Source organism: Typopeltis vanoorti, chromosome 14 (genome assembly GCF_054136105.1).
Source record: "Typopeltis vanoorti isolate ZY-2024b chromosome 14, IOZ_Tvanoo_1.0, whole genome shotgun sequence".
NCBI lineage: Eukaryota > Metazoa > Arthropoda > Arachnida > Uropygi > Thelyphonidae > Typopeltis > Typopeltis vanoorti.
The window spans coordinates 62286191-62308511 of NC_143562.1; the positions used below are offsets into that span (position 1 = coordinate 62286191).

The window sequence follows — 22321 nt, forward strand, 5'->3', positions numbered from 1 at the left end:
TAAAGAATATTTAAATATACGACTATAAGGCTTAAATAAAGCTTCTTATTTATGCGATTAATTCAAATTACGTCATTCTCGTTTGCTGAAACAACTAAATATTTTTCAGACGACTGTTTATTTCGAATACAACATAACTTCCGTCTGCTTGATATTTAACGTCTTGACCTTAAGTCTGACCAAGTACGCATGTCTGATCACTGCAAGGTCGATCTAAATACAGCTTATATTACCAACATTAAATCACTGCTCGCAATTTTCTGTCAAGCAATCTTTTTTTTTTTTTAATGAAACCTATTTAAAACGATTAGCTTATTAAATACATCATTGTACGCTGACATCATCAGATGAAGGAGTGAGAAAGCTGTGACATCATATCAATACGACCTTGGCCTATGAAACATTTAATGCGCATGCCTGACTCGTCTCACACAGTTACGCACGTGTGGCTATTGTTTTGCGCATGACACTCGCTGCTACATCTGCGGGATAAAATACTGCCGTTGCCACTTGTTGATAACGTAGTATCGAGGTGATCTAGATTTGGATCGCGCTGTGCTGATAGAAAACAAAATGCCGAATTGTCCCAAATGTGAAAAGCCTGTCTACTTTGGTAAGTGTACAGATTTGAAATAACTTTACATGTTGCCATTGTTAATATTGATTTTTTTTGAAGCACATTGACCAATAGCGCCTTCTATACTTTATTTGCAAATACGCCAAACGATAACGTGTTTATAATACAAACAAACATAGTCAAGCTTTTGTAATTTGAGTTGCGCTTGAAGGGGCGTGTTATTAGTTTAATATATTTTCAAAAAGGAATAAATAATGCTACCATATTATTATAAAATCATTTAAAATATTACAATCATTTCTTGCAACTCGTTACTTCACTAAGTTATTAATAAATACGATAATAAAGATAACTAATTATGCTTTATGTCATTAAAATATACTATTGGGAAATCAAAAGAACAAAATGGGGCTCAAGTCACGGATAAAGAGGAAAGAAGTGAGTGGCCCAAAAAAGGAGGTGTCTACTTTGTCCCCTAAATTTGTATTGGCTGTCTTCAACTGTTGTATATTAGCTGTGAATGGGACATTTTTTTATTTTTAATCTGTAATATAATTAATAATTAAATATTTTTTTTTTGTGTGATCCAATCGAGTCCTTTATATCTGAATAAGGTTTATCATTGTTACTGTCGTTGTCTTGGTTTCCCATTTTTATGTTCAGATCTTTAAACGGCATTTCTCCCTTGAGATAACGTGCCCTTAAGGGCTTTCATTATCGAAACGCTTCAACGGAAATGGAAGACGAAGCCCAGTGAAGGAATAAAAAAGAGCAGGTGGAGCAAACGAACCAAAGAAACTACCTGAGGGCAAACCGTTGGTACATCGAGGATTAGATACAAAGATGGACCCAATTATAAACAAACTCAAGCTGCGATATTGTGTAGGTTGCACGCAAAATACGTATTTTAATCATCAATTATATAAAAATTGCACATATGCATATTCGACAGTGGGAAATTTATAATCGTGAATATAAAGCTTTATAATGATCTTATACGTACTCTCATGTAAATTGGGGGCTCATCCAATAATAATTTATGTGTACATTTTATAATAACTGCAGATTTCGCTCTTCGAGCCAGTTCGGGCTTCCAGCAGGGTGGTGATCTCCCCAGCCGAACGATGATCATTTGCCACTTAAAAACTTTCGCAAGTCCAGCGGGACTCAATTCCCAAGCTTTTTAAATTGGAAAACGGCAAACATTTGAACCAACCATGTCGAAAAGCAAGCTGAATCTCAACTGGAAGTTACCGAAAGACCAATTCTACAAATGCAGCAGCTCACTTACCAAAGCATGCGAAAATATGCGCATGTGTTGTGTGAATTTATTTTTAAAATATTTATAAATGTAGCCTGTGATAATTTACATACCGTAAAAAAAAAAGTATTAAGAGTCTAATGGATATAGGCACAAGTGAATATAGATACAATATCCATTTGTCCCAGAAAAGGGTTTCTTTGTTTTGCGAGAAATGTAAAAATGCATCTTTTACAGAATTCATATTTTTAAAGGCTAACATTTATCAAATGCTAACCTTTAAAAACTTACTATTTATTGTTTGTATTTTAAATTGTCCGAGTGGCTGTGCGTTTCGCAACCATATGCCTAGGAAAGAAATGTCCTTGGCTCGATTCCCGTCGCTGACATGAGGAGCTTAGGATCTTCCTCAGCCATAGCCAAGTTAGCCGGTCTTGGGCGTGGACAGCAGGGTTTTTCTCCCCAGTTTATCTGGGGGTTTTCCTCCCGCAAGCAGGCAAACCAGCCTCGTGAACATACGCCTCTACAGACATAGGATACCTCCAGGAATAAGGAGTAACCAACCTATTCCGTAGGATTTCGGTTCCGAATGCCTACACAGTAAAAAGTGATGGTCTATGCGTGAGCGTAAATCAGGATCAGGATTCTAATTTAGAGTTAAGTCTCTTTAGTGCTATGTGAATCTGTTTAAAATAGTTTAGCTTTTTCTGTATGAAGTATAACTTTGTTTCATTGGGTATACATATGTTTTTCTCTACACTTTATGATAAATAGAGATGTTAAGTGAACGTGGTCTCACATCTTCATAAAGAGATAGGTCAAAAATCATTGACCTATCTCTTTATGAAGTTATATCGAACCACTCTGTTTGTTATCAATCCATACTGCTGTGAATTTTTCTTAAAGGAGTATTCTGATATTGATTTAACGAACTTAAAGAAACCAAAATCACGAGAGCCGTCTGAGTTCTGTAGGCCCGAAGCACCTCGGAACCAAACCACGGCTCTTATTTATCCTTAGACAAGTCTATCTTTGAGCAACTAACCTTATTTTAAAGGTTACTTACCCCAGACTTAAGAGTTTATTACAAACGTCATTAAAGGCTTCAGGTTAGACACTTTACAGGATTAATTCCACACTTTAAGTAAACATCGCTGCTAGCAAAATATTACGTGAATATTCCCAGGTCTGTTTGCCAGAAATATTAATTACCAATCAACTGCTTTTGGTGGAGATACTATCGCCAGTCTGCAAAAGCTTGCGATTTAGTTTATAACACCCAAAACTTTCTTTGTTAATTCTCATTTATTCACTTTTTTTTTTTTTGTTAAAAAAGGTACGTACACCTTTTATAATTATCTAAAAATAAAAAGGTTATTTATCTGAATATAAGACTATCCTCTTGTATAATAATACCCCAAAATTCTCAATTGGTTAAGTTTCCTTGCAAACTTAAAGTCTGAAGGAAATCTTTAACGCCTGTTTAGTGGTGAGAGAGATAATGTCCTTTTGAGACCTATTAGAGGGGTAGAGAAAGCCTCCGTAGCTCATTCGGTATAGACGAAGCCCTTTGGTCGGAAAGAACTGGGTTCGATTCCCGTCCATGACGTGAGGAACTTTTATCTGGTCTCTTTCGATTAAAGGTGAGCTAACCGGTCTCATACGGAGGTGGAGGGTTTTTCTACCGGTAACTCGGATTTTTCATCTCCAAATCGGCCCCGTGAACACACACACACACACACACACGGCTACAGTCATAAATACTTACGGCAAGGAAGGCAACGGGAAATCACCTTGCTCATAATCATCTCCCTGGTTTGGAGTGGATGCTTTCCCCACCAGCTGTATGGCTGAGGGAATAGGCTAGGATAAACTGCTTTTCCTAATGATTATTATATGAGCCAAACTGCTACATTTGTTAAAATCCATGTGATAGCGATATTGACTGCAGAATTATACATTCGAAAAGGAAAAAAACAACAGCAACTTTATTTTGGTTTAAAGATGCTCTTTAATCTTTCTAGACATAGAGCAAACATAAGAGCAAACCAATAAAAGTATTTCTCACAACTAATGGGAATAAGTTCAGACCGATAAATAGGCTCAGATATTAATATTCATAGAGAAATAAATGAAATAAAAAATACGACGGTGACAATTTCTGTTTTGTTTTTGTCTTCTTGAAAGTGGATTTTTTTCCCTTCCGAAAACAGACAAATAGAAAACCCCGATTAATAGACAAAAATACATTCTCGAGGGAGATCTCGACGCAGTGGCCTTCTGCGATAAATTCTTCGACTCCATCAATACTAATTATTATATCGAAATATTGAGAAATTTAAAAAATATGTAAGCAAACGATTTAATATCTGACTAGCGCATGAAATACATTTTTAAGGAAAGAGTGAAATCAGTGACGCGTTTACGATTGTTGGGCGTGTTTCAATATAAAACTTTTAATTGTAAAAATCAAATAGAATTTCGCAATGAATTAAAACGAAATAAAAGCTGTTTACGCATGCGATTCTCTGTTTCCAATGTTGAATAGATCATAGCTCGAGCCAGCAATTACACGCAGCTGCTACCTTTTCTGCTCCATTTCGCCATAAGCAGGCTCTACGCTTGGGTTCACACCACAATGCAAACGTGGCCGTGCACTACGTGGCCACGTATTTGCATTCGTTAATACGACTGTGTTGGGAAATTTCTCCATGTGCACAGGCGGGTGTCGAAAAATAGAACTCGTGTGTCAGGACCTTTTGGATCATTCAGAAAGCCGTGATCTGCCGCTATAATTCGGAGTTTTGTACTAGTAGTGGCGTCGTTTAATATGACAAACACAAATAGAGTATTAAAAATGGTAACACGTATTTCCTTCGTAAATAACTTTTACAGCTAACCGATATATTTGCGTATTCTTCCATTCTTTGCGAAGAATTCAGCGATGTTCACGTTAGGATTTTATTTTATTTTTTCTTGTTTTTGGCACATCGTTTACAGCAGTTTGAATGCGGTGCAACACTTAAGTAGTCCTGGCGTCATCCTTAACATGTTTACTGTGTCAAGAACCCTCCAGAACTAATTCAAGGATTCGGGGTAGATGAACAGAAACTGACACACATTCTTCATCCCTTCTTCAATGGGTGGGGGGGGGAGGGGTAAAAGAACAAGGGACAGCAGCTGAAATACGTACTAAACGCAATGGAATTTGAAATACGTTCAAATTTGGTCCCAAATGAATCCCGCATGTCCATCTTTCCCATTCCCAAATGGTCGGCAAAACATAAAACGGACACTTCTTTGACCAGTGGAAGTAGGACTGCCAACAAATTAACACTTGTATAAACACGATATCAGCATCGGTGTTTGTACAATTATAGAAACAATGTTTACATAAAGTCTGCATACCCGCCCGACCTACATCTGACTTGGGTGTCGCGAATGCGTTCCCAAAGAGCGTGGCCTCGATCCAAGTGGCACAACAGCCCAGAGTAATGGAGCCGAAATATTCCATGTTCAGATCTGTGTCAACATAACTGCTATAAAGGCTATAACATGTCTAAAAGGCCTACGGTAACGCTATAAAGAATGCTCATAACGTACTAACGCTTAAAAAAAAAAAAGAAAAGAAAAAAAGGTTGTGCATGTTTTCTTCTCCTGTAGTAATTGCCACCAGGTGTCGTCTTAGTCGCTACTCACAAATCAGGGGATCTGGTGCCAAAGAGGAAAAAAAAAAGATATTTGATTCACCTTTATTGACAACATACTAGTAAATACTCAGGAACAATATTACTGAACAAATTCTGTTTTTTTTTTTTTAAAGGCCAGTTTTATTATGCCCCTGGAACTACCCACCTATAAACGTGTTCAATGCCTTTCAGCACACACACAAACCTGTAGCGAGAGGGGGAAGTCAGATCCTGCAAGCCGGATGTCGTCCCACGAAAACACATTTCCGTACTGAGAAACGTGGAGGTGAGCGATTGAATTCCGTCTGCCTTCATCACTCTCCTTTGAAGGCGCACGTAAAAAAAAAAAAAAAACCCTTTTCACTCGGAGGAAAGTATTTACGTGTAGATCGGGGATTACACGGATGAGCGAGCAGGCTATGATTTGTCCTGGAGGCAAGAAATTCCTTTGCGTGCTGTGTCCGCCTGCTTTTCATTACACGCACGGGAGTGTCTGTCATCGTAACAAGTGGGCAAGGGAGGCGGGGTTGTTGTAGACTATATAAAAATCTCCACTTGGTCCCTCTCACTTCGATGAAAGGGGAAAGGATCCAAGCCACACGTACAAGAGCATAAATGCGATTGATTGAAAGCCATATTTATAAGAAAGATTACGTGTTGTGGACTTCTCTATCAGCGCGCTTAAGTGTCGATGTGAATGCTTCACAGATACAGAAGAGTTGCCCAAACATGGCTTCTGGGTAGTCTTTAGTGTTGCCCATTTAGCTATGCAATAGTGGAATCTTGTAGATTCTTCTTCGTTTTAAGAACTACGCCTTCAACCGATATCTCCACCCTCAAACATCTGTTTTAATGCAGCAGGCTACCTCTAACCTCTGTCGTAATAACATCGATCAGGAATTTATCGTTGTGTCTGTTAGGGTGAAGTGACCTTGAGCCATACCTCGTATCCTCTAACTTTACCTGTCAGAGCGGTACGTAGGTTACCATAACTGTTTGCACCTGTGACTTCGACAGTAAATTGTGCTCGGGTGGGCTAGGAGGAGTAGGTGGGAGTTGAATACTTTACATCGGAATGCGTCGATTAGCCGTGTTTACACAGTTAACTGGTTTTACTAGCAATAATCGTAACCTTGGAATGCTTAGTAAGACCCTTCCAAACTGTGACAAGGCTGTTGTTGACCCATCTCTGATCCAATGCATTTCATGAGATCGTGGATTCAATTAACATCCCGAAAACTCTCCTGATAGCTGTATAGTAATTGGGAAATACCTAGAGGACTGGTGCTGCTCTACAGATTACATATGGTACGAAACGCACCATTTTTTAAAAATATATTTATGCACTTTCAAATATTTCAGTGTTATGGACTAACCTGAGTAAGTGTCGTGTAACATGAATATTTATAAGGAAGGTTCGCAAAGCTCTAAAACTACTGCTGATTACATTTTGATAATTTAGTAACAGGTGGAAACACCGGAGCGAGTTTGAAACGAATCAGGCGACGTGTGAAATATGGCAAAGTTGACATGAAAAGAATGATGAATTATAAAACTAAACTCGTATATAATTCACAAGGGTGTATTCATCGCGTCTTTTTTTTTTTTTTAAGCGCTTTTACTGGGAAATGAAATCAGGAATTAACAATAAAGCAATATGCAGTGGTAGGGGAACGTGACCAAATTTCGTTTTATTTTTATTACAGAGAGAATTTACTGAAATAAATCCCCGAAGATGGATGAAATTGGCGTTGTAAGCATTGGCAAAGGCGAAATTTTGGAGCCAGATTCACTATTAAACTGGGATAAAGTTTAACTCTTCGCCATTCTATCCAAGAACTGAGTTCGCTGTTCAGAGTGGAATTGGAGTCTGAGTTCAAGGCTACAAATAGATAATTTTGCAAGATTTTGTGCCCGAAAGCGAAATTTTGGTTATGCATCCCCTAAAACCGAAAACTTCTTCTTAGTTTTTAATTTTATTTAGAGATCGCTGGGAAAGGAACTGTTCGATGTTGGTCTCTAGCATTCAGGCTAAACGAAATTAGTGGGAAGATCTTTTACGAAACAACCTTAAAGGGCGGATCTGTGTATCTAGCGGGAGAACCACGTGCTAACTATTCTTCAAACCGGAACTCCATTACTCGCCGAAGACAGTTAACGTCAAGGCGAGATGTTATTTCATAAACGATTTCCATATGAATACACATTTCGGGTGATGTCACCCTTCCCTGGCAAATATGAAGTCGTCACAAGTTAACCTCAAAGTGACCTATCGCACCTGCGTTGTTAATCAGCAAACCCTTGAAAAGATACTGCGAGTTTAGCAATTCCTTTGTGCTTACTTGAGTATCAAGAAATAAATACGTTGGCGATATTTCATGAGATGGAGTTGCAAAATCGTGCCGTTGAATTAATATCGATGTCGAAAAGGCAACTGTTATCCATTGTCTGGTTCTTTTGTTTGTTTGTTTTTTTCTCCTTTGTTTCCTATCACAAGACTAACAAAGAATGTTAAAGGATTTTCGTACTATCGTGTGGTTAAAAGATTATGATTTCGTCTTTATCAGGGTCTGTTCGATAACCTTATAGTTCATGTCTCCTCATTTGTTGCTACATGTTGTTTTCTAGTTACAAGGAGATTTCAGATTGTTGTACACTGTATTTAAGGAAGATTTAATCAAGAAACACGCGCTCACACAAACACAGAGGCTCTCAAATATCCTTATTGAATCATCGCTGGAAAGGAATGTTTCCGATACTGTTGCAAAAGATGGCGAATGTTTTTTTTATTGTCTCCTTCATTAAGTTAAACTGTAGACGCACGCTTCGTTCTCTAGACAGGTTGATCGCATTTCGGTTGGTCTCACGTTCTGGACATGAAACACCGTTGTACACAACGGCTATTCTCTTTCATCGCGTGATAGTTTGAAAGACACGTCCCCGCTATCCCGTTCTCACAGGGCGTCTCGTAATGCTCATAATTTTTGCGCAGCGTTTCTTTGCATGACACACAAACACACACCAAACTGTTTATCGAGTGTCGCTTACAGGGTGGAAATACGGCGCGCGTTACTTCACTCCAAACACGTTTGTAGAAAAACCTGATGGGCCTGTTAACGAACATTAACTCAGCACCGATACATCCCAAGGTCTTCAGATAACTTAATACAAGGGCATAACGCATCGGTCACGTGGTGCCTGGTTGTGTGATGATGCTTGTATGTGTCAACCAGAAGGCAGGTTTTTGGTCTCCGGTAGCTTTTCCCGAGTAAATTTTTCTCTTAAAGTTAATCTGTCCTCAAAATATAAATTGGTCGCAGCTTTAGACATTCCTTTCCTCTGAGCTGCGGCAGTGACATAGCGGAAAATACGAGAAGGCTTTCTTGCAAGTACTGTGTTGTCTACGAATATTCCGAAGTAATCTTTAGGGACCTCTTCCTTAGGTTTTTATGTTATTGACATTTCAAACCGAACTTTTAATTTATATTTGGACAATATCAATGCGTTGCGCAAGGTGCAACTTATTACGCCTCTGCTTCCATAATGCTAGATCGCCAGGAGAAAATCCGTTGTAGATGCGGATTTCTAGTCACCCGACTAGATGACCTTTTTCTACGTCGGTTCCTAAGTTAGGTGATCTTTGGCGCAGGAAGTAGATTTTTTCCCCCCTTCCATAAACTGGGGATGGGTTGAATACCCGAAACTAGGAAAAATCTATCTTAGACGGATACCATTTGCGACAACAATACCAGTTAGTTTAGGAATACGAGGTGGCGATAAGTGTCTACAGTGCTCTCTTCCCAAATGGCTAGAAATAGTCGGTAGCCCTAAGCCTCAATGATCAGTGACAAGGGAGTGGAGACCGGCAGCGCTGTCGATTATCTGAAAATTTGTGTGTGGAACAGTGAGGGAGGGGGGGGGGGTGCTTAAGAAGCTCCGCCTGCTCTTTGAAGTTTAAAAATTAGAGGATCTATATTTTTATATAATGCATTATACTTATAAAAGCATTCCTACATCATTTATAAATAATATTCATTGTAGTTGTACAATTAATTATACCGAACAATTATAAACGAATTGTATGTAATGAAAAAAATAGTTAATCCAAATAAATCTTAATTTCAAATCGGCTTTATTTACAGAGATCCTTAACTTTAAACTTGGGAAGGGATTTTGCCTTAAATTATATTTCAATGTTAAAAAAATTGAAAAAAATATAATAGCTCGGATGTAGAAAGTATACGCAGCTTTACAGAAATCCTGCTCTTCCTTTATTTGTACATTGCGAAGATGTAAAATATGCAATCTATTAATGGAAACAGATTTATTATGATATTTATGTGATACCTTTTTTTTGCGCATACTCATCAAATTTCCGAATCTCCCCTTTTTCCTCGGGAGGAGGCTGCTCATTGAGGACCATCTGAATAGTTTTGCCCAGTGGGGAAGAAAAAAAAAAAAAAAAAAAAAAGCCTTTTCAGCTTTATTGCAACCGAGTAATCTGTAAAAACTTTGTAATATTGTAAATTTCAAAATAAGTCTTTATTTCAAGTTTTGTTTTGTTTTCTCTGCACGAAAAAAAAAATCTCCAACTAGTATCGGGATTATTTGACATTAATGGCCGAAGCATCTAAGGCTGTGAGGAAAGTGTATTATTTCAGCTGAAAATATAAGAAAATCCAACAGCATTTAACGCTGAATATTGTAGCTGGTCACTGATTATTACTATTATTACAAGGATCATTAGTCAAAATTTGACCTGCTGTTCCGGTTATCCATCTATCGTCTTTTGTTCATTGGAGGTGCACAACAGAATGCAGTTGAATAATTTGAAGTGTTAATTAAAACAACCAAGCACTTTGAACGTAGCGAAGAAGCTTCCAAAAAAAAAAAAAGTATCGTTTCGAAAAGTATAGTAGTTATACCTAAATGACAATAGAATACTAACACTGGGAAACCTTTCATATAAACGAACCATCCCATGTTTAATGCAATATGTTTCCAGCAAGCGTTCTCGATATCTTTTGTTCAAAGGCGCATTTATGCAACCATAAACATATATGGTTGCACAAAATGGTGTATGTGTATGATCCCTTTTTATCCAGCTATCTCCATGTATTATTGATATATTGATGGTTCTTGCAATGATTATTTTTATAAATAAATGAAAGTTTTATTTTTATAAACAAATGAAAGTTTTGATTTAAATATAAAAATGTGAGGAGACAGCAAATATCTCCTCACACTTTTATTTTAAAAGGTGCTGTTTATTTTTGAAAAGTATTTTAGATTAATATAGTAAAATAAAAGAATGCTGCACATTATTAATATCTTCTCAAAAATTTTATTAATCACATGTAGAACTGTAATAAACTCAAAAGGCAGTAACTGGGGCCTATAAAATAAAATTCAAAACTGTCGTTTCTTGCATTAAAGAAATCACTAACTCGTGTGGCTCCCTCTATTAATCGCTACTGATATTAATAAGTAATAATTTACAAATATTTTTAATTATATTTTACATAATTAATAGAATACGTTCTATATGTTAAAAATATTATATAAATATTCTTGAAGGTGTGCCTTCCTCTTGGACCATTTGCTAACAACAGAGTTATGATTAATTAAATTTGATTTTTGGTAATCTTTTAGTGCAAAACAAGGAGTTTGTATAACAGCTGGCTTTAAATGATGTAATCATCGTAACCCTTCGTTGATTAGATTCACAATAAAAAATAAAAATACTTTGGACAGATTTTGTTAATGTCACGTCAACCAGGCGTTCCTGATTAGTACCATTCGAATGTGAAGGGATTGAACTTAAGGATTCACAGGATTTTGTCTGCAAATAGTTCTCTTTCCTTCCTTTATAGTTTATATTCCGAAAACTCGTATAAACATTCTATTGTAGTCTTCAGTGATATAAAGTTTGCTGCCTTGAATTTAATGACAGAACTCATGTATCTGTGTGACGTTAATGTTTCACAAGAAAATTTAAGTTTCTGTCAATAAATGAGAACTGAGAAATAACCACAAGTGAACGATTTCATAGAAACTGCAAACGTGGTCCTTTCGGCTTGATCAGGAGGCAAGTAAACAGAACAGAAATATACACATAGTTGAAGAAAACAACAGCGGCGTGCAAAAACATCGAGCTAGGGAGCGAGACCTAAGAGAAGATCTTAGACTTTTACCATGAGGTTATTGGGAGCCAAGTCTCATCCAATAACAGACCATCTAACTTACTGTCTGTTATTAATGAGACAGAAATCTTCAGCACCAAAACATCTGAAAACATTGGCGCTATTCCAGCGGATGTGAACCAGTGTTTCCGTTGAATCTAGATAAGTATTTGAAAAGCTTCTCAGTAACAATTTTGTAAGTGAACCGGTATCATCAAAGGATAGAAATTCTTGATGAACAAGCAAAACACAGTTAATCTTAACTCGGTGGTTACTGAAGACCAGCAGTCTTCAGTAATCACCTATCTATCCCCCATTCCAGCTGATCTTAGATTGGTTAATTTGGCTGAAAATAGCCCATTTTTATTTCCTAATTTTGGCAAGTCTGAGTCTTCAGAATTTAACCCGCTCAGACCACAACTCAAGATAGTATACACTCCCTAGAGTAATTGGATATGTACTATATCGCGTCTTTCGTGTGATTTACATAAGACGTAATGGGGGGGGGGGGGCGATCTCCTAACAATATGTCATCAAGCAAAGTATAACTAGCATCCTCTGCCATTTGGAAGTCCATTGTAGAAATGTTCTTGAGAAATGAGGACTTCAGGTTTTGCTAATATGAAAATATTACAGGCAGACAATGGTTATTGAACAGATTTAGCCAGTAGAACCTTAACAGGGATGCAGGTCCCTTCACGTTTAACATTAACTCAGTCATCCAAGAAAAATCAGCGCATCCACAATCCATGTAATAACAGCATGATCATGTCTTTCATATTCGAACAACTCTTAGAAAGCTAGTTACGTAATTCCACTGAGTGAAAAAAAATCTCATCTGTTAGCACTCGTTCATTTATTGTTAGACTTAAAGTTAACTGTCGAATGAGATCTAGGAGAGTAACTACAGTTTTCTTCTCTGTAACTAGTTAGTCTCCTGGAGTTCCTCATTGATGTCCACTGTACGTAATTGAGCTCTCCTTCCTCCGTCTACTATGCATTTGTACAGAGTTTTGCGGTATGGAAGTTTATCCAGTAAGAAACATTACGTATGTTGCTCATTTATCATGGAAAATTGGCTGAGTCATGTACTGAATATACCTGTGAATATCAATTGTTGCACATTTTCCATACAAATGTACTATCTACTTACAATTCTGTGGTGCTCATCTGTATGTTGCCATACTGATACGATAATTGCCACTTGGTTACAAAGAACACAACATCGAAAACTTGCATTGTTATAACAGGCCTCCAATGATCAACAGATCTCACTCTATCTTTGAAAAAAAATGGTGTCGTATTATTATAACTGACATCTACCACAGTTTGATCCATAGTACGCAAACTTGGTTTATTTTTCCAAACTAAACCTTCTCTAATCAGTATAATTCTTCAAAACCGCAAACGAAAGATATTCATATCCAATGTTAATCACCTTTTACTTTCCTTTTACTTTCATTTTATTTGCTAATTAGTGTAATATAGGTGTCATTATTTCGGTGCTACTTTGGGATTGTTATACAAATGAAAACATCTCTTGAAACAAATTAGTCATCTAAAACCTAAATCAATAGCACATTTTTGCTACACACACACACACACACACAATTAAACCTGGTAACTCACTGTTGCCTCAAACAAATTTTAGGAAGTTTTTCTTTTCTTTTCCTAATATAGGAAAAATCAAAATTTCTAGAAATAGAATAACTCTGCCACATCCAACGCCGGATAGCGTTATCCTCTGGGACTGCAGTTGACTGAACTTTTTCCAAATCTATCAGAACAAATGAGAATTAATTTGATTGGATGAATGTCCTTCATGTTTTACCATGCAGGTTATCGAAACCAGATCCGACGGAATAGGGTAGTTAATCCTTATCCCCGTAGTGTTTTATGTCTTTATATTACGTGTGTCTTCTGTTTCGGGGGAAGAAAAGTCCGAGTTTCCGGGAAAAAAAAAAAAAATTCTTCCACCTCCTTATGAGACTGGCTAACTTACCCTTAGCTGAGAAGCCCTGATGCAGGTTGTATCTTTTGATTCGAGATTTGAACCCGGATATTTCCAACCATTGTCACAACCAATTGAGCCACGGAGGCTCTTCAGTGTCTAAAGATTTAACATTTAAACTTGATTTAAAAAAAAAAAAATTGTTATTGCATGAATATTCTGTTGCAATTTGCTACTTACGTTTCTCAATGTATTACTGATTTTTTTTTTTTCTTCATAGCTGAAAGATTAACCTCCTTGGGTAAGGACTGGCATCGAGGATGCCTCAGGTGCGAAAAATGTAACAAAACACTCACTCCGGGTTCTCATGCAGAGGTAAGAATACATATCGCGATTATTATGTTGAAATTATTTTGAATTATTTGTGAATGAATTTATGCTACTGTTAACTTTCTCTGCACTCTCTCAATTACAATTTTATTTATTTGTTTAGCATGAGGGAAAACCATATTGTAATACACCCTGTTATGGAGCTTTGTTTGGCCCTGGTGGTAAGCATTTTAAACAACCCTCTTTTGAATATTTTGTCTTTGACAAAAATATTGTTTAATCCTATCGCGGTAAATAAATTCTTGTGTTTGTGTAAATTACGTAATTTTCTTAATATTTCTGTTCGGCAAGAGGTGCACCTATTTAATTATGTTGTTTACACAGGTTACGGAAGAGGAGGAACAGAAAGTCATGTCTACAAAAAGTGAGCAGACTTCACTCCCTGGACACCGATTGGAGAGTGTGATCTCTAGACCCTGTTGCATGTTATATTTGTAATTGTTACAACTGTTAATAAATGTACGACACTGTTTTCGAAGTGATCACGGCTGCACTAAATTATACACGTGTATAATAAATGTAGACTTGTTGGATTCGTAATAAAATATATTTGATTTTAAGACCTACTTATTTGTTGCAATTTGTTTATTTACTTTTCAATATAAGACAGTCATTACTAACAAGAAATACTTTTTTGTTAGTCATTACTAACAAAAAAGACAATTGAGATGATCGATTCTGATGGTTTTTCTGTTTATATCTTCGAAACGTTTTAAGAATACTTCATTTGCCAATACTAGAATTAAAACCAATATTAATAATTACCAATATTAAAAATGGTGTAGACAATTATACACACATATTCCATAGTACAATTTAACTGTGATCACTGCTCATTTTTAATGTACAATAACACCATAATTTGTTTGCGATTAGTCATTTCTACATCTAGAAAGGGCTGAAGTGATTTAGAATTGTTCTGAAATACTGTATTTTGTGACAAATGCGTTTTTACTGTTGTTCAGAAACTAGTTCATCAAATCCGCATGTCTAAAGCGATCTGACTGAATTAATTTTTTTTTGCAGCATATCAACAGTGTCATTATTATTTCAATTTTTGATTTTCCCTCATACCTCGTGAAAATGCGAGAATGATACAGAACGACATTATAAGTTTATGAGATGTTATTTATTAATGAAAATTACAAAAAAGAACGCGATTTTCATGAAACAGAAAATGAAAATAATGGAACACATACAGGGGATATACACAGAACAAAACTCATCTACCAACTATACTATTCTGGATATAGATAAAAAAAATTGCAGTTTCAGGAATTATGTTTTAAATAATCAGTTAGTTTCAAGAATTCAAACAGCAGCTGATATTCTATAAGCAGATATACCTAAAACTTCTAGGACAGTGCTTTTGGCGTTAATTTTGAAGGTTAAAATTATGTAAATAACACTAGACTGGTGTAGATGCCATTCAAAATTATGGAAATATATATATATATATATATATATATATACAACCTTAACGAAGTAATCATACACAAAACAAAAAAAAAACACATCATTTTAATATATATATATATATATATATCTCTAAATTTTTTTAATATTTCATATTTATTTGCGAAGGTCGCTTTTCTCATTTAGATTTAACAGTATTACACACCAACATTTAGTAAACGTAACAAAGTTATAATAATACAGATATGAAACATAAGCATGAATTCTATTTGACCCGATGAAATTAGAATCAGTTGAATACTCTTTTGGTTCAGCTCATCACTAACAAGTTATAATTCATTACTGTCCACTGAATAAAATAAACACGGATCACCTAATGAAGAGAGCCAATGAATTCACACTGATATAATCACGTGAACATGATAATAGCATCCGCGAAGCTAATTGTTGCCAACGGATCTACATTTCTTGCAATATCTGCTATTTAAAGCAGCGCCCTCTAAGACAATTAGCCATTTATATATAAAAGGAAATATATATATAATATATATATATTTCCTTTTTTCTTTCTTTCTTTCTTTTTTTTTTTTTTTTACAAAGCATAAACATAAAAAAAAGGAAAATATTCACATCGGTACAGAGTTCGCTAAAGATTTTGTTGCACAAATATAAGTCTATTCACATCGTTATGGATTCTCTATAATATAATCTCTTATAAGCGACAATGGACGATTTCGCGTTCTGGTACCTTATGTCGAAGGTACGGCACCTGTCGGCATAATATCGTACACCATGCAGATTCCTTAATTTGATTTAACAGGCAGTAAACATTACTTCAAAGATGTGGGGAATGACATATAATGCTGTGCTTTCATAATTTTACTTCTAAGATATTATCCAGTCGATATTCTTTCCCATGATGCTTTTCGTGTATCACAAGATGACTATTTTCTTTGTAATAAAAAACAACAGGAGCTCTTTGTAAGCAATTATATACAACCAGACCTTATTGTCTATTGCTTATTACTTGGCCTTTTGGCTATACTCATTAATATCTACCAAAAAATAAATACAGAGTTAAAACTATAAATCTGACATATTGCTAAAGAGGAACACTGGGAAGTGGTTCAAAGGGCAAAATCTCTCTCACTCTTTCACCATATAATGTTTATTTAATCTACGAACTTCTAAACCAAACAAAAACAAAAGACCCACAAGTTTGTGCTTCTATTAGTGGAGGAGGGGTGGGATTTCTTTTCTTTTTTTTTTTTACACCTGAGACAGTGGGTACTAAGCTTCGGTGACATGCCACCTAGCGGATATAATGCAAACACAGTGATCTACCAGGACGACACTGATGATGATTTTACCCTCTACATCTTGCACATGCGCAGTGGTTTCTTCTAGGTTGTCTGGAGAAGATCCTGAAGCTGGTAAATGGCAGACTAAGGCAGTTTGACAGTTCGTTGATAAGATTGTGGAAGATAAGAATTTTTCCGGGTAAGAAACAAAGAATAAAAATCTATCCATTTATATATGAAATTAAAAGCAAAGCTGGTTACAACACCGAACTTTAGGTATTATAGACATCAATGTGTTTCTAACGACGAATATTTTATTTTCTTACTAATTAAACTTAGAGGGTGTGATTTTTTTTTTAATTTTTAAAAGCAATTTAAAACATATAAAATTATTTCTGAGTCATCTAATAAATCATTAGCCCCCCCTCCCCAAAATTATTATTAAGAATCTTTTATTTATAGTCGGAATCACATTAAACGTATTATGGCAAAAATTTGACATTTTTATTTCAATCTTAATATATCTTTTCACACACGTTTTACTTGATTTGTTTTCACCAGAAATCAAGTCCAAATTATGTGAAGATACGAGTAATTTGAAACACTTGTCATACGGAATAAGATTTTCACGCTTTCTATCTTTTATTAATAAATAAATAGAAGGAAGAAACGTTTATGAGAAAGGGCTAAAAAAAAAAAGGTAAATAAAAATAGATGTCTCTCTCTGTGTCTACAGGCCTCTGAGGATTTTCTGTGAATATCAGCGCCACCTAGCTACAAAAATAGAGGGGAATACCTACTCTACTCTTGAGCCAGTGCAAATTTCCTTCTGCTTTTAAGTACTCTGCTACTCCCTGGAAGAAATAAAGCATACCGCACCTGATAATTTCTAACATCTCTCCACAATAGCGCCCAAAAGAAAAAAAAAATTGCCGATGGGTGTAATTAAAACAAAATTAATGGCGTTATATTTTTTTTAAACCCCAACATTGTGTACTTTGATGACACAGCGATCTTTCACTCTCAGAGAATACGGTCGGGGATAGAGGCTACATCAGGAGAGCTAATCTATTACTTAACCGCCAATCCTTCCCGCAACAGCACTACTATACTAGCGATCATAGCGACACCTAGAGAGAAGCGGGTTGCACGCAGTTCCGAAGCTCCATTACAGCCATCTTCTGAGCAACTACAATATTGTATCAGAACGTTGAACGTGCCGGCTCGCTTGATGCAGTCACCGCCATCTCGGTCATCGCTCAACCAGCCGCATCCTCGAATAAATCGGTAGTCATCACGAACTGCAAAATAAAAAATAAATAAAATAAATAAATAAAAAGAGGGTTATTCAGAATATGCATTAAAAGACGTTTTATTTCCAATATGTACCTACAGAACGAGAGACAATCGATGCAAACCATCTTGTTTCGTTGGTTGTAGTAATCCATCTAGATGTTTTTTTTTTTCTACCCGCACTCTTGTTTTCTGTGGTTAAAAAAAAAAAAATGCAGTATGATTGTTCTCTTTACATCATACTTATAAAGATCGCCCCAATCGTATTATATTAAAATAGCTCTGGCAATGATAGTATGCGGTAGAGGGCATTGCATTGCATTTGATTTATAAGTGATAATTCTCATCATTATGCATATTGCAGGAGTAAAGATGTGGGGATTTTATGGTAATACAAATAATAAAATATAATTTAAAAAAAAATAATAATAATGGTTGGAAGAATATTGAAGAAAAAGAAGGGAAAAGACTTATGAAGTGGCGCCATCTATTGTCTAAATTATAAAGTTTGTTTGATTGCCTTTCTATTTTACTTAAAATACTACAACTTCGCCTGTATTATTTAATTACAGTTTTTTTCAAACGATAAGAAGTTACAAAATTGAAAAATATGCATTTATGCTTTTTGCTTGCTTAAAAGTATAACAAAATATCAAACCTATTAGAAATTATAGACGGTACTAACTTTTCTCGTATAGTATATTATAGTACATATTAAAAAAAAAAAAAGCTTATTTCGAACTAAGTGATCGAAGCCAAATTAAGTACTGTACTTTGAAAAGCGTAATAAGTGTAATGGCGCTTATTCTTTAAAAGTGGCAATGCAAAGGTATGTGAAGAATTGGGTCGCATTTTCTAAACATCTACACCTACCTTCCTTGCCAATCGATAGTAGGGCTTGTGTGCGACTCGCATATCTCTACTTCAGTTGGGAATATCTATGGACAATATATTTTTTCTTTCTTTCTATTCCATCTATTCGATCAATATTTTTTTTTCGTTGTCTCAGTTCCTGTTTCTTTATATCGATTTTTCCTTTTTTTCTTTTTTTGCTCTTCTAAATTGTTTCTTCGTTCATTTTATGGTGTTCCATTTTCGGTTACTTCCTTTCTCTCGGATAAAACAGGTCAAAATTCGGACCAATTATATGATATGTGCAAAACGGGGGGGGGTGAAATAAAACCAAATTATTTCTTCCATTACGCATCGCATATTGATGTGCGATGCGTAAAACATATCGAATGATATCTGAATCAAACGAACAGTTATAATCAAACTGGATTGCTTTCTATGCAATTGTAAACAAGTCACAATTTCCATTTTTTCGTCGACATTTGGAGGTGGGGAAGGGAGTGACACTGCATCACGATGCTTGTGTAAAATATGGAGAAATCTATTACAGTGTATATATATACTTACCCTTCTGGATTAGTTTCCGACACACGGTGGCTGGAGTGTTCGGATAGTGGCCCAGATTCTTCATTGCACAATCTGTGAGGGCGAACGTAAAATTCTGGAAAGGATCTGCACAGTGCCTATCATAGTGAGAATTGCACTCCCAACACCTGATGGCAGCACCTGCAAAACAAATTAAAATCCTAAATAAGAAATCTACTGTAAGTAACAGATCAGCAATAAATGTGAAACTAATGCAAGTATTGTTCGGTTACTTTAACAATATTAACTCAACAACGTTCGGTCAATCTCAAATGCGGGGGAAACGACTTTTACAGGTAATTACTGCATTCTTATTGATTATTATGCACGGAGACGTGTATCCTCTCTTTTTTTTTTCTTTCTTCATCTTTTCTGTTCATTATTTTTGTGTCAGAGGTATAGAAACAGATCGACAGAAAGAGAGAGAGAGAGAGAGAGTTCACATGGTATAACCTTTTACTAATTCGGCAATCCACTCCCAACATGAGGATTGTTTCTTAGCATTTATTAAACTGCAAAAGAGTGCTTTAATGTTTATCTGTTCGAAATGCGGTCTGCTGAGAGTAATCGATTTTTCATGTCCCCGACAAGGTCATCCGAGTAGCGGCTTGCAGTCAGCAACTTAGCAACAAACCATTATTCAAAAAACAAAAAGAGTTTTCGCTACTAGAGGGGTCCCGTTTTGTAGGTGTTAAAACATTTCTCCGAGTTCAACGAAGGAAGGATTATTGATGAAGTCGGCCGTGAACCAGTGTTGTACCTAATGCACGTTTGCGGGAAACGTGAAGCAAATTTCAATGGATATTTAAGAGCTGAGGATAAACAAAACGGAAGAGTTTTAGTAATTAGCGATGCTGAAATTTCATAAGAAAATAGATAAAGAGCATGAGATCTATTAATATTGTACTCGAGTGTCCACAAGATTTACCCTTAGACTGGAAAAATCTGGATAAAAAACAGCCTTTAAAGTCTTAGTTACCTCGGCTAATTCCAGTGAGGAAAAACAACAGTACTCTGTCGATAATACCAAATTACAAGTAATTATTTCCATTTCGGGAGTATAATTTTTTCATCTGGCTATCACATATGAAAATTCAAGACTTTCATCCCTAAACCAGATAAACACACACACACACACACACACACACACACACACACACACACACACACACACACACACACACACACACACACACACACACACACACACACACACACACACACACACACACACACACACACACACACACACACACACACACACACCAGACGTAATATGCTGGCCTCGTATCGAAAGAAATACATTGGTTACCTTTGGCTGCAATTCCATTCGACCCAACCCAACTCTTCTCAATGAGCCTAAATTAAAATATCAAAATCGTACCTTGTGCGCTCTTAAGACATTGAACAATGTGAAAGAACTTATCTGTGAATAGTGGCGAATTCCCCAAATGACATTCGGTTAAAAACAAGCAGGCTAGTGATTTCTGATGGAGAGAGAGAGAGAGAGAGAGAGAGAGAGTTGAAAACATGGCTGTATTAACGTAGAAAACCCATTTGTAGTATAGCTCCAATTTCCAGATAGACAAAACAATATATATTCTCATTTAAGAAGCTTCATTTGCACTAATGAGAAGAGAATGAGATCATATTATTTAATATGATGTATGACTAAATCATAGACCTTCCTATCCAGATTTCTTTATAAGCAATAGTTACAATGATTGTTACTTCCAGGGAACATGGTTTCTTAAGCTCAATTTTGGTAAGTACTGTGCGGTTATTCTCCTGTTTCTAGTTTGCTATATCTATTAATACTGTACTTCTTCTGTGGTCCGTTTGCTTTGATGGGCGAATCCGAATTTCGGGGGAAAAAATCCTGACACTTTCGTTTGAGACTGGAAAGCTAATCTTCAGTTGAAAAGGCGAACGTTTGTCGTCCTTCACAGGATTTGAACGAAGGTCTTTCTAACCCAATTGCACGGACTGCATTAGTAGACGTTAGTTGAAGGTTTAAATAATTCAATCGAAGCAACTTAACTTCACATAGACTTCGCAATATGTCCTGAAAAGTATTAAAACATTAAGTATAATTAAATCAAAAAGATTCTTGCGCGAAGAGATGATGAGGGAAATCAAATGACATACTTTACTAGACACCATAATGGCTAAAAGAAGAATAAATGAAAACCACGCGAAATCTCCTTAGGATGATTTCCCAGAATCCAACTTGCTCCTCCTCTTCTTACCCTTTCCCTAAGGGCTATACTCCGAAATGAATTGGAATCTGAACTAGTGGCCATCTTAGAATAGGCATTATTACTGCATTTTTCTCTCTCAGATCACAAAGGGAGGTGATCTGTCTCGTGTCATCCGTGAACAGCGAGTGCAACTTAGAGAAATATTCGATTACAAAGATCTCAAAAATAATTCTATGGAGGAAAGGGAAAATAATTATTCTGTACTCTATTTAATTAATAAATACAGGCCTATTTAGTTATTAGACGCTTCTAAATAATATTTTTTTCTAACTGATAGTAAAAAATACATTATTTTTGATTTCGACTTCTAATTCATCTTACCATTCTCCTTTTTTATAAGTGTTAATCTCATCTCACCATCAGAATCCTTTCTCATTCTTAACTTGGTGTCAACGAAGCCTGCTTGGTACATCTAGAAGCCATATTTGATGATATCGAAAATTGCAAATTGCATCCTTTAAAATCTCCACATGAAACACACATACACACACACACACACACACACACACACACACACACACACACACACACACACACACACACACACACACACACACACACAC

At 36.0% G+C, this 22321-nt stretch overlaps 2 protein-coding genes across 2 annotated transcripts in view; one reads left to right on the forward strand and one right to left on the reverse strand.

Annotated features, from left to right (window-relative positions):
- The first annotated feature begins 477 nt into the window (after positions 1–477).
- On the forward strand, positions 478–14616 carry LOC150099535 (cysteine-rich protein 1-like). The gene is made up of 4 exons (XM_090404354.1): positions 478–613; positions 13941–14035; positions 14154–14211; positions 14375–14616. Exons 1-4 carry the CDS (start codon positions 574–576, stop codon positions 14416–14418), a joined length of 237 nt encoding a protein of 78 aa, XP_090260480.1. The 5' UTR covers positions 478–573; the 3' UTR covers positions 14419–14616.
- A 940-nt stretch (positions 14617–15556) lies between these two features.
- The window catches only part of LOC150099536 (UPAR/Ly6 domain-containing protein crok-like), an 86047-nt gene continuing 79282 nt past the window's right edge, over positions 15557–22321 (reverse strand). Inside the window, exons 2-3 of the mRNA XM_090403346.1 lie at positions 19480–19638; positions 15557–18068 (exon numbers count right to left, since the gene is read on the reverse strand). Of these exons, the coding sequence (XP_090259472.1) occupies positions 17839–18068; positions 19480–19638 (389 nt within the window). The 3' untranslated portion in view covers positions 15557–17838. The remainder of the gene's footprint in view (positions 18069–19479; positions 19639–22321) is intronic.

Bases quoted from the DNA above. Each gene is read 5' to 3' on its own strand.
- LOC150099535 (XM_090404354.1), top strand. From the start codon at position 574: ATGCCGAATTGTCCCAAATGTGAAAAGCCTGTCTACTTTG. The intron at 14,036-14,153 runs GTAAGAATACAT...TTATTTGTTTAG, and splicing joins CTCCGGGTTCTCATGCAGAG to CATGAGGGAAAACCATATTG. The intron at 14,212-14,374 runs GTAAGCATTTTA...TTGTTTACACAG, and splicing joins AGCTTTGTTTGGCCCTGGTG to GTTACGGAAGAGGAGGAACA.